General features: G+C 44.9%; 1 protein-coding gene across 1 annotated transcript; it reads right to left on the reverse strand.

The window, feature by feature from the left end:
- Positions 1–1,088: 1,088 nt before the first annotated feature.
- LOC117436468 (olfactory receptor 1020-like) lies at positions 1,089–7,050 on the reverse strand. Its single transcript, XM_034064529.1, has 3 exons — positions 6,157–7,050; positions 5,611–5,637; positions 1,089–1,634 (listed from the first exon to the last, which is right to left on the reverse strand). The coding sequence occupies exons 1-3, from the start codon at positions 7,048–7,050 to the stop codon at positions 1,089–1,091; spliced, it is 1,467 nt and encodes a 488-aa protein (XP_033920420.1).
- Between the last annotated feature and the right edge of the window lie 3,882 nt (positions 7,051–10,932).

Here is a 10,932-nt window from a genome sequence, read left to right on the forward strand (position 1 = left end):
GCTGGTGCACTGCTGTGGTTTGAGTTCTGGGCTGGAAACAGTTGCTGATAGTGAGCATGTTTTGGGGGTGTTTTTGTTCAAGGCCTTTTCTGAGCACATGCTGTGCTGGGGAGGAGGGGAGGCCAGGAGGAAGGAGAGACAGGACACCTGACCCAGGCTAGCCAATGAGGTATTCCATACCATAGCACGTGATGCCCAGGATGCAACTGGGGGAGAGAGCAGGAGAGGTGGAGCTCTGAAGGGAAATGTAAGAGGTATTGGTTGGTGCTCGTCTGGGCAGGGTTGGGGTGAGTTATGGGTCGGTGGCTGGTGGGGTGTTGTATTCTTTTCGGATGTTATTGGCTTTATCATTATTATTTGTAGTAGTAATGGCAGTAGTGATTTGTGTTGTGCCTTAGCAATTAAACTGTTCTTATCTCAACCCACGGGGCCTACATTCTTTGGATTCTCCTTCCTAACTCTCCGGGAGTTGGGGGAGCAAGGGGGGGAATGAGTGAGAGTACTGTGAGGATTTGGTTTAAACCACGACATATTCAAAGTCCCAGCTTAGACCTTGATTCCCATTAGCTTCTGCTCTTTGAAAGGCACAAACAAATGCAATGAAACTTTTGAAACCTTTTCTCTTACTCTTTCTCAGCAAGCAAATGTAAAACTGCACTTCCTGTTCCCTCCCACCCCAGCAGCTTTAATAAAGAGCTCACAGGTAAGAGTGAGGAATTTTATTGGAGCTGAGGGACAAGGTCAAGGATCTTGCAAGAGAAACACATGTTTATGAATGACAAAAGTTGTAACTCAATGAAGCTCATTGGAGCTTCCTGTGTGGAAATGATGCCTGGGATAATTGAGGGTAATTTCTTCCTCCAGGCTGGGGACTGTGAAGAGAAATGAAGTTTGAAGCTCAGTCACCTCTTGTTTTCTTCCAAGAATGGTGTGATATTGAGGGTCTGTTTCTCATTCAATACTGTCATTGACTTTTTGTGTAAGACCTGCAGAAGAACTTCGATAAAGTCATGAGTATCACTGGAAAATCTCAGTATTTCAGTGCCCCATAGGCTTTCACACTGTATGTGAACTGACAGCCGGTAGCATCATCCTATGTATGTTCTGGATGAAAGAACTCGTCTCAGTTGCCTATGGTTGAACAGTCTCCTCCCACACTTGACCAGAGCCCCCTTCACCTCTTTGTTCCTCAGGCTGTAGATGAATGGGTTGAGCATGGGGGTGACCACTGTGTAGAAGATGGAAACCACTTTATCCAGACTCCTGTGACTAGATGGAGGCTGTAGGTACATGAAGAATGCTGGCCCAAAGTACATGGATACAGCCATCAAATGGGATGCGCAGGTGTGGAAGGCTCTGGCCCTGCTCTGTGCTGAGCACATCCTCAGCACTGTGCGAATGATAGAGACGTAGGAGAGCAAAATGACCACAATTGTACCCACCTCGTTGATAGTGAGAAAGGCAAAGATGACCGTCTCACTGCTGTGGGTGTCAGAGCACACAAGCTTTAGCACAGGAACTTCATCACAGAAGAAGTGGTCAATGCGGTTGGGACCACAGAAGGAACCTCCAAACACGCTCCATGTGTAGGCGATGGCACTGAGGAAGGCGAATAGGTAGGATGATGCTACCAGCTGCCAGCAGACACGGCTGGAGATGATGGTCACATAGAGCAGGGGCTGGCAGATGGCAACGTGCCGGTCGTAGGCCATCATGGCCAGCAGGTGACACTCACTAATACCAAAGAAAGCAAAGGTGAAGAACTGCATCATGCAGGCAGTGAAAGAAATGGTTTTGTCCTCTGATAAGAGGTCTGCCAGCATCCTGGGGGAGATGACTGTGGAATAGCAGATGTCAACGAAGGCAAACTGGGTGAGGAAGAAGTACATGGGGGTGTGGAGGCTGGGAGACACCCGAACCAATGTGATAATGCCAACGTTCCCCACCAGAGTGACAATGTAGATCAAAAGAAAGAAGACAAAAAGAGGAGTTTGTGCACATGGTCTGTCTGTAATTCCCAACAGGATGAATTCAATCTGTGTGTGATTTCCGGCCATGACCAGGTGTTCCCTGCTGAGGCAAAAGGAAGAGAAACATCAAACTGATCAAAAATGGAGATTCAGATCTGGACCATATCTATCTGCAATCAATGACAGCTGTACCTGTTACATTTTCTATTATTCCAATATACTTTCTAACCAAATAGACATACATATATATGTGTTCTGTTTTTCAGATGAGGTATTCAGAACAGAACAGGGAGTTTGTTGAAGCAGTGAATGGCATTTTAATTTTTCTATGCTGGGACAATTAAAGCTATGGATTTAGTCAAGCACATGTGTTTGAACAAAGAATCAGATCTTTAATCACTTGCAATGTGAAGGAAATTTGTGTCAGAAGACACCTCAGAAGATCCTCACAGCATTGCACATAAATGTGGAGCAAGAGGATTTCTCAGTCCCAGTGAAAGCCCAGCTTACACATGCATTACCTACAGACATTTTCCTTTGGCTTTTGATTATCATTCCAGTCACCAAATCACATTTAAGGAACTGGTTGAGATCATTTACAATAAATAACATTGACATTGTTAAATTCATGATTTATACTTTCCTGAGCTCCAGCACAATAAAGTATCCTAAACAAATGGGCATTCAGTTTCTTGCCTTAAAAAAGGAGTTGATGTTATAACAAGTTTATTCTAAAGGCTGATTTATTAGTGAGTGTATTCTGCTGACAATTTGAAATGTTGCATTTCTGTATAACAGAATAAAATTAATTCTCATTTAAGTATCAAATAAATCAGTGCATCTTGCTTTAGCTACCTGTCTAATAGAAAAAAACCTATATAAGACATTGCTCCCCCTTCTTATGAAGAAAACCCACATTGGTAAGGCTGTTCTCTGGCACAGCTTTACTGAAGAGGACACAAGGACATGCAGAAGCAAGCCCACTGCCTCAGTGCAGGTGAAGCTCTGCTTTGTGTTGGTGTTACCTCCTTTGTCTTTTCTCTACCACCAAGTGATGGGAGCCCAGTGTTTATCCCCAGTGCAGCAGAGAACATCCAGGTGCCAGCATCAGCTCTGTTCAGCTCCTGATGTGAAGAGAGGTGAGCTCCTGCCAGACTGCAAGAGCCCAGCTTGTGGTGCTGGGGCTGTAAATACAGTTGCATGTGCTCTCCTGGGAGGAAGCCTCCAGGGCTGCTCATGCTTTAGCAGAGGAAAACAAAGAGAAGGAAAAGCAAAGGGTGTGAAATCACCTCTGAAAGGCATTGTGGTGCTTGGGCATCTGAGAGACATGGCATGGATGAGCCATGCCTGAGCACAGCTGCACAGCAGCAGTGATGAGGGCTCATAGGATGCTTCTGACATACTTGTGGACTATGCAAAGAATTTAGTTTGACCTTGCCAACAAAATGAGAATGGATTTTAGGGACATTTCAGATCTTATAGAGGGCGCAAAATGGCACATGAAGCACAAGTGACTCCATCTCTGGAGCTGCTCTTTTCCCTCTGTGCACACTTGAGAGCCCAGTTTTCCATCCCCAGTGGGATTATCCACATGCAGTGCCTGGATGTCCTGCAGCTGAGTTGGTGACTCTGGCCTTCCACTGTACTCAAGGGTGAGAAAAGGGCATTTCCAGGCAATGATGACTTGTGCCAGGCTGAACTAATAGGCCTTTATCCCCTTGAGCAGCCTCAGCTGGGGCTCCATCCCCACCCTCTGCCCAATTGCCCCCATCTCTATTTAAGCTCACTCCAGGGAGGTTGGGTTTTATCAGAGGCATTGTGGTTTCCAGTTTAGAAGGAGTTGTGCACACTTAGGAAATTCTTTGATGGTGACCTAGGTCTCCTAATGGGTTTCCATGGCCATTGCTGGACCTGATGCTGACCAGGGGACTTACTTCATCTGGGTCTTGTTTTGGTCTTGGACCTGCCTCATCATCACCAGATTTCCTGATGCTCTGGAGTCTTGTCTGAACTTGGCCCAGGTCTCTGTTCCTGCCATATTTCTGTAGTTCAGGTACTGTGGGATGGTCCCTGCTCACTGTGGTGTCCCCTTTGGCTCTGTTTAAAGAGATGAACGATACAAACCCTGTGGCAGTCCCCAGGCTCCTGCAGAGCAGAGCTATCATCCTTCATAGACAACAGTGCTCACTGCTCTGACTGTCCCTCTCTATTTGGAACATGTTCCTGCATGGGCAGAATAGGAGCTAGTGTTCTCCGTGAGGGCAATAGGGTAAAGAACTGAACATTATATACAAGTGTCATTCTCTGGTCCATAGTGCTTTCTTCTCTCCCAAGTGTAATATTATACTTTGATCGAGATGAAATCTGATATATATTTCGTGTGTGCATTTTGTGTCTCCAGCAGGAGTTTCTGCATTGTGTAGACCCTTTCCCCTGCAATGACTGAAGCAGAATCATGCAATGATGCTCTCAGTATAAAACGTATTTCCAAAACCTGAGGCCTGTTTCTTGTATTGCTGGAACTGACAATTGTGCCTCCCCTGGACAGTTCCCTGGTTTGGATCCATCACACACAAGACTATGGCAATCCAGGCCTCCCTTAGGAATGTAGCACCAAGTGTGGGTAAACCTTTAAGCATTTCAGGTGTCTCTGCTTTGGAAACTTCCTGAATCCCAAGAGGAAATAAGGACAGCAGAGTGGGGTAATTCATCAACCAGGGATGAGCCCTACACATCACACTGCTCATCTAGGCTCCCTTTCCCACAAAAGATTGGATCAGATGATCCTTTGAGGTCCAGCTTGGGATTCCTGTGGCTCTGTGATTCTATACATATAATTTAAGCCAAGATATCCATGTAACAAGAAGTAGGAAAACATGTTATGGTGAATCTTTTCAAGGAAGCTGTCTAATATCAAAGGTCCTCTTAAGTTCTTCAGCATTTAATGACATTTTTTCTTGTCTCCATCATTGGCCACAGGTAGAAACCACATTTCCCTGAGACCTAAGGCAACATCTCCTCTCTTGCTGTGCTTTGCCAGAGCACACAAAAGACCCTGCTCACCATCCATATACTTTCTCAATATAAGTTAATTCCCACTCAAACAGGCAAAGGAAAGTTATTATCCCACACCAGTGTGTGTTGGCTTCTTTGAGACACATACAGCTCTCAGTTACCAGCAATTCTGTGCTCAAGATGGTCTTTCATCTACGGAAACGAGCCACAGGCTTCATTTGTCAATGAAATACATCCTTTTCCTTTTGTGCTTGTTCATGCCCAGCTCATGCTAAAGGGATATGGGTGCTTATCTCCAGCTGGAATTCCATGTATCTCTCCATGTAAGCATAGGGCGCTTAGGATGAATAGGAGGACCCCTTGATGTGCCCCAATTGTACTTAACACTGGGTGGTGTTAGCACAGTTCAGCCTATATTATTAATTATATTATTATTAAAGTAACATAATTATATGCATTAACCATCCTGACATTAGTTACAATGAATTAATTAAGTCAACAATTTCTTCCTTGAGGTGAAACTCAGTCTGAAGCTGCAGCCTGGGGAGGAATTCCCCTTCATATTGAATGGAGCAGCTTGAAAGGTGGATTCCCACCAACTTCTGCTCTTTGAAAGGCACAAACAAATGCAAAGAATCTTTTGAAGCCTTTTCTCTGACTCTTTCTCAGCCAGCAAATGTAAAACTGCACTTCCTGTTCCCTCCCACCCCAGCAGCTTTAATAAAGAGCTCACAGGTAAGAGTGAGGAATTTTATTGGAGCTGAGGGACAAGGTCAAGAATCTTGCAAGAGAAACACATGTTTATGAATGACAAGAGTTGTAACTCAATGAAGCTGATTGATGTTTCCTGTGAGGAAAAGAGGCCTGGGATAATTCAGGGAAATTTCTTCATACAAGGTGGTGACTGTGAAGTTATTTGAAGGTTGAGGTTCCTCTTGATATCCATCTAAGAAAGAAGGAAGTGATTTGTGGGGCTATTTCACATTCAATAATGTCAGTGACTTTTGTGCATGAACTGTGGAAGAAACTACATAGAATCATGAGGATTAGTGGAAAATCCCATTGCTTCAGTGCCTCATAGGCTGTCTGACATTGCATGAAATCTTCATGTCCTTAATGATAAAACTCTTCTATGTTGCCAGTGGTTGAAAAACCTGCTCTTGCAGTCCACAAGAGCCCACTTCACCTCCTTGTTCCTCAGGCTGTAGATGAATGGGTTGAGCATGGGAGTGACCACGGCGTAGAAGATGGAGGCCACCTTATCCAGGCTTCTGTGGCTAGAAGAAGGTTGTAGGTACATGAAGAATGCTGACCCAAAGAATAAGGAAACCGCCATCAAATGGGAGGTGCAGGTGTGGAAGGCTCTGGCCCTGCTCTGTGCTGAGCACATCCTCAGCACTGTGCAGATGATAGAGATGTAGGAGAGCAAAATGAACATGCTCGTGCCCACCACATTGATGGTGACAAAGGCAAAGATGACCATCTCACTGCTGTGGGTGTCAGAGCACACGAGCTTTAGAACAGGGACAACATCACAGAAGAAGTGGTCAATGCGGTTGGGACCACAGAAGGAACCTCCAAACACACACCATGTGTAGATGATGGCACTGAGGAAGGCGAATAGGTAGGATGATGCTACCAGCTGCCAGCAGACACGGCTGGAGATGATGGTCACATAGAGCAGGGGCTGGCAGATGGCAACGTGCCGGTCATAGGCCATCGTGGCCAGCAGGTAACACTCACTAATAGCAAAGAAAGCAAAGATGAGGTACTGCATCATGCAGGCAGTGAAAGAAATGGTTTTGTCCTCTGATAAGAGGTCTGCCAGCATCCTGGGGGAGATGACTGTGGAATAGCAGATGTCCATGAAGGCAAAATGGGTGAGGAAGAAGTACATGGGGGTGTGAAGGCTGGGAGACACCCGAACCAATGAGATAATGCCAACGTTCCCCACCAGAGTGACTATGTAAATCAACAGAAACAACACGAACAGAGGGGTCTGTGCACGAGGGCTGTCTGTAATTCCTAACAGGATGAATTTAATCTGGGTTTGATTTCCTCCCATCACCTGGTGTTACCTGCTGAGGCAAAAGGAAGAGAAACAGAACACTTTTAAAAAGTTGACATTCACTTTTGGACCATATTTAACAACTATCAGTCACTATTTTAACTTCCACATTTTGCATAAATTCACATATTCTGCTATAGATTTAACCCCAAACTATATGTTTTTTGGTTTTCAATGAAGGTATTTGAAAAGAACGGGAAGCACAGTGAAGCAACAAATGCTGTCTTTGGTTTTCTATGCTGGAACACTGAAAACGATGGATTTATTCAGGCACTTTTGGACCATAGTTTAATCCAAACATTGTCCAGTTTAACTGTCAAATTACTGTATATTCTACTGTATTTTCTAACCCAAATTACATATATTTTGTGTCATACAGTTGAGGTATCTTGAAAAGAACAAGGAGCACGTTGAAGGAACAAATGGCATTTTCAGTGCTAGGACCCTTAAAACTATCAATTCATTCAAGCACATGTGTTTTCAGATTAAAGAAAAGAATCAGATCTTTCTTCACTTTCACTTTTCAGTTTTCAGAGCTAATTTGTTCAGAAGACACCTGAAAACCTCATAGTAACACATGTAAACCAGGAGGATAGAAAGTCCCAGTCCCAGTGAAATCCAGCTTACACATGAATGAACTGCACCCATTTTCACTTGGCTTTTAGTTATCATTCCAATCAACAAACCACATTTATCAAACTGTTTGAGATCATTCCTAACAGATAACATTCACATGATTTATAGTTTTATGAGCTCCAGCACATTGAAGCATCCTAAATCTATGAGCATTCAGCTGCTTGCATTAAAAACATGTTGATGTTACAATGTGCTGATTTGTTAGTGACTACATTCTGCTGACAATCTGGAATGTTGCATTTCTTTAGAACAAAATAAGATTCATCCTCATTAACTCTTGAGTAATTCAGTGCATCTTGCTTTAGCTGCCTATGTGAAAGAAAACAACCTGCAGAAACCATTGCTTCCTCTTATAAAGAAAACCCACACAGGTAAGGCTGATTTCTGATGCAGCTTTACTGAAGAGGAAAAGAGGACATGCAGAATCAAGCCCATTGCATCAATGCAGGTGAGGCTGTGCTTTGTGTTGGTGTTACCTCCTGTGTCTTCTCTCTACCACACAGTGATGTGAGCCAAGGGTTTATCCCCGGTGCAGCAGAGAACATCCAGGTGCCAGCATCAGCTCTGTTCAGCTCCTGATGTGAAGAGAGGTGAGCTCCTGCCAGACTGCAAGAGCCCAGCTTGTGGTGCTGGGGCTGTAAATACAGTTGCATGTGCTCTCCTGGGAGGAAGCCTCCAGGGCTGCTCATGCTTTAGCAGAGGAAAACAAAGAGAAGGAAAAGCAAAGGGTGTGAAATCACCTCTGAAAGGCATTGTGGTGCTTGGGCATCTGAGAGACATGGCATGGATGAGCCATGCCTGAGCACAGCTGCACAGCAGCAGTGATGAGGGCTCATAGGATGCTTCTGACATAATTGTGGACTATGCAAAGGTTTCACTTTGACCTGCCAACAGAATGAGAATGGGCTTAGAGATTTCTGGTCTTGCAGAGGGTCTCCAAATGGGATATGAGGCACAAGCTGCTGTTTTCCCTCTGTGCACACTTGAGAGCCCAGTTTTCCATCCCCACTAGGGTTACCCACATACAGTGCCTGGATGTCCAACAGCTGAGCTGGTGACTCTGGGCTTTCACTGTATTGAGTGATGAAAAATGCACATTTTGAGGCAGGGAGGAATTATCCCAGGGTGAACTAAAAGGCCTTTATCTCCCTGAGCAGCCTCAGCTGGAGCTCCATCCCCACCCTCTGCACATCTGTCCCCCTTCTCTGTTTAATCTCAGCCCAGTGAGGTTGAACTTCGTAAGAGGAGTTCTGCTTCCCAGTTTGGCAGGTGCTGTGCACACCTGTGACATCCTCTGATGAAGACCTCTGTTTGCTCATAGACTTTCCTAGCAATTGCTGGACCTGAGCATGATCCAGGGATTGACTTGATCTGACTTGGCCTGGTCTCGTACCTGTCTTGTCGTCACCAACCTGCCTGATGATTTGGAGTCTTGGCTGAACGTGGCCCAGCTCTCTGTTCCTGCCATACTTCTGTTGCTCAGGTACTGTGCGATGCTCCCTGCACACCAGGGTGTTTCCCTTAGACTCTGTTTAAAGAGATTAAAGAGAAAAAACCCTGTGGTACTGGCCAGCTTTCTGCAAACCATCCTTGGGTGCCATGGTTTAGTGTGAGGGGTCCCTGCCCATAGCAGGGGGTTTGGAACTGGATGCTCTGAAGGTCCTTTCTAACCTGAACTATTCTATGATTCTATGAAATGAGAACCTTTCTCTGGCTGCACCCAACAGCCCAGCCAGGGCTCACTGCTCTGGCCATCCCTCTCCATTCAGAGTATGTCCCTGCATGAGCAAATTAGGAGATAGTCTTCTCAGTGGGGCAAATAATCAACTGACCATTCCATTCAGTGTTATTCTCTGGTCATTAGTATCTCCTCCATTTTGAACTATGATGTTAGAATTCTGGTCTTGTTCTGGGTTCAGCAGTACAGTCATTTTTTCTCCTTAGTAGCTGGTGCAGTGCTGTGGTTTTGACTTTCAGCCTGGGAACAACACTGATAACACCCATGTTTTTAGATACTGCTCAAATGTTTAGTCTGACCAAGGCCTTTCTGAGCCTCATGCTCTGCCAGGGAGGAAGGGAAGCCGGGAGGAAGCAGAGACAGGACACCTGACCCAGGCTAGCCAAAGAAGTATTCCATACCACAGCACATCATGGCCAGGATGTAATGGAGAGTTACCCGGAAGGGCGAGGGGATGGTGTGGTTGGACTAGGTGTTTGGTCTGGCAGGGTGGGTTGAGTTATGGGTCGGTGGCTGGTGAGGTGTTGTATTCTCTTCACTTGTTGTTTCCTTTACCATTACTATTACTGGTGGTAGCAGCAGTGATTTGTGTTATACCTTGGTTACTGGACTGTTCTTATCTCAACCCGTGGGAGTTACCTTCTTTTGATTCTCCTCCCCATCCCTCCAGGAGCAGGGGGAGGGCAAGAAGGGGGCAGGGGGTGAGAGAGGGACTGTGTGATTTATGGCAGACTGGGTTTAAACCACGACAGCTCTTGAATAGATGGGCAGCACTTTTAATGGAAATGGGTTTCAAGTCTTAGTAAAGACTCTTTAATCTTTCCAGCTTGAGTGTTTCCTTACTTGGAAGATGCTGAGGTGCCATCCCTAAGAAATGCTCTTTCTCAGTAACTTCAGAGCAGTTTCTGATCTTGTTCTATTCTGTCTCCCAGAACACAACTCATCTCCAAGGTTTCTTAACAGCTCCACATGTTTAACTTATGAACTCACTAAAAAATTGTTCAGTTACACGTGAAGGGGAGAGAAAACAAGACTGACATGGGGTGATGTGAGCAATGAGGCTGCTGGCAGCGTATCCCAACCATCCAAGGTAGAAAGTAATAAACAGTAAAGAACAGGAGTCTCTATTAGATGCAGCCAAACATTGACACCCAACACCCTGTAGAACTGAACAGAGGTGAAAAGGACACTTGGAGGACTTACTTTTGTGAAGCTCTGATTTATAGAACAAGCCAGGAGGTGAGAAAAGAAGTTCTGTCTCAAGGTAGAGATGATTCTGTGCAGTACAGTCATGTAGATCCACACATGGAGTCCAAGTGTGTGTGTGTCACTTTACTTGCAATACCAGTTTTAAACATTTAATGTGTATTTCTCTGTCACACATATATCTATTTACACACATAGACACATATAACAGATATTGGAGCTGAGGGAAAAGGTCCAGAATCTTGCAAGAAAAGTGGATATTTATCAGTGACAGAAGTGAGAAATGAATAAAGCTGATT

This window comes from Melopsittacus undulatus, chromosome 7 (genome assembly GCF_012275295.1).
Source record: "Melopsittacus undulatus isolate bMelUnd1 chromosome 7, bMelUnd1.mat.Z, whole genome shotgun sequence".
Lineage (NCBI taxonomy): Eukaryota > Metazoa > Chordata > Aves > Psittaciformes > Psittaculidae > Melopsittacus > Melopsittacus undulatus.

Coding starts and splice junctions, on each gene's coding strand:
- LOC117436468 (XM_034064529.1), bottom strand. CDS start 7,050: ATGGGAGGAAATCAAACCCAGATTAAATTCATCCTGTTAGGAATTACA. Junction 5,638..6,156: donor AGGAGGTGAAGTGGGCTCTT/GTGGACTGCAAG, acceptor AAAGAGTCAGAG/AAAAGGCTTCAAAAGATTCT. Junction 1,635..5,610: donor TTCAAAAGATTCTTTGCATT/TGTTTGTGCCTT, acceptor GTCTGCTGGCAG/CTGGTAGCATCATCCTACCT.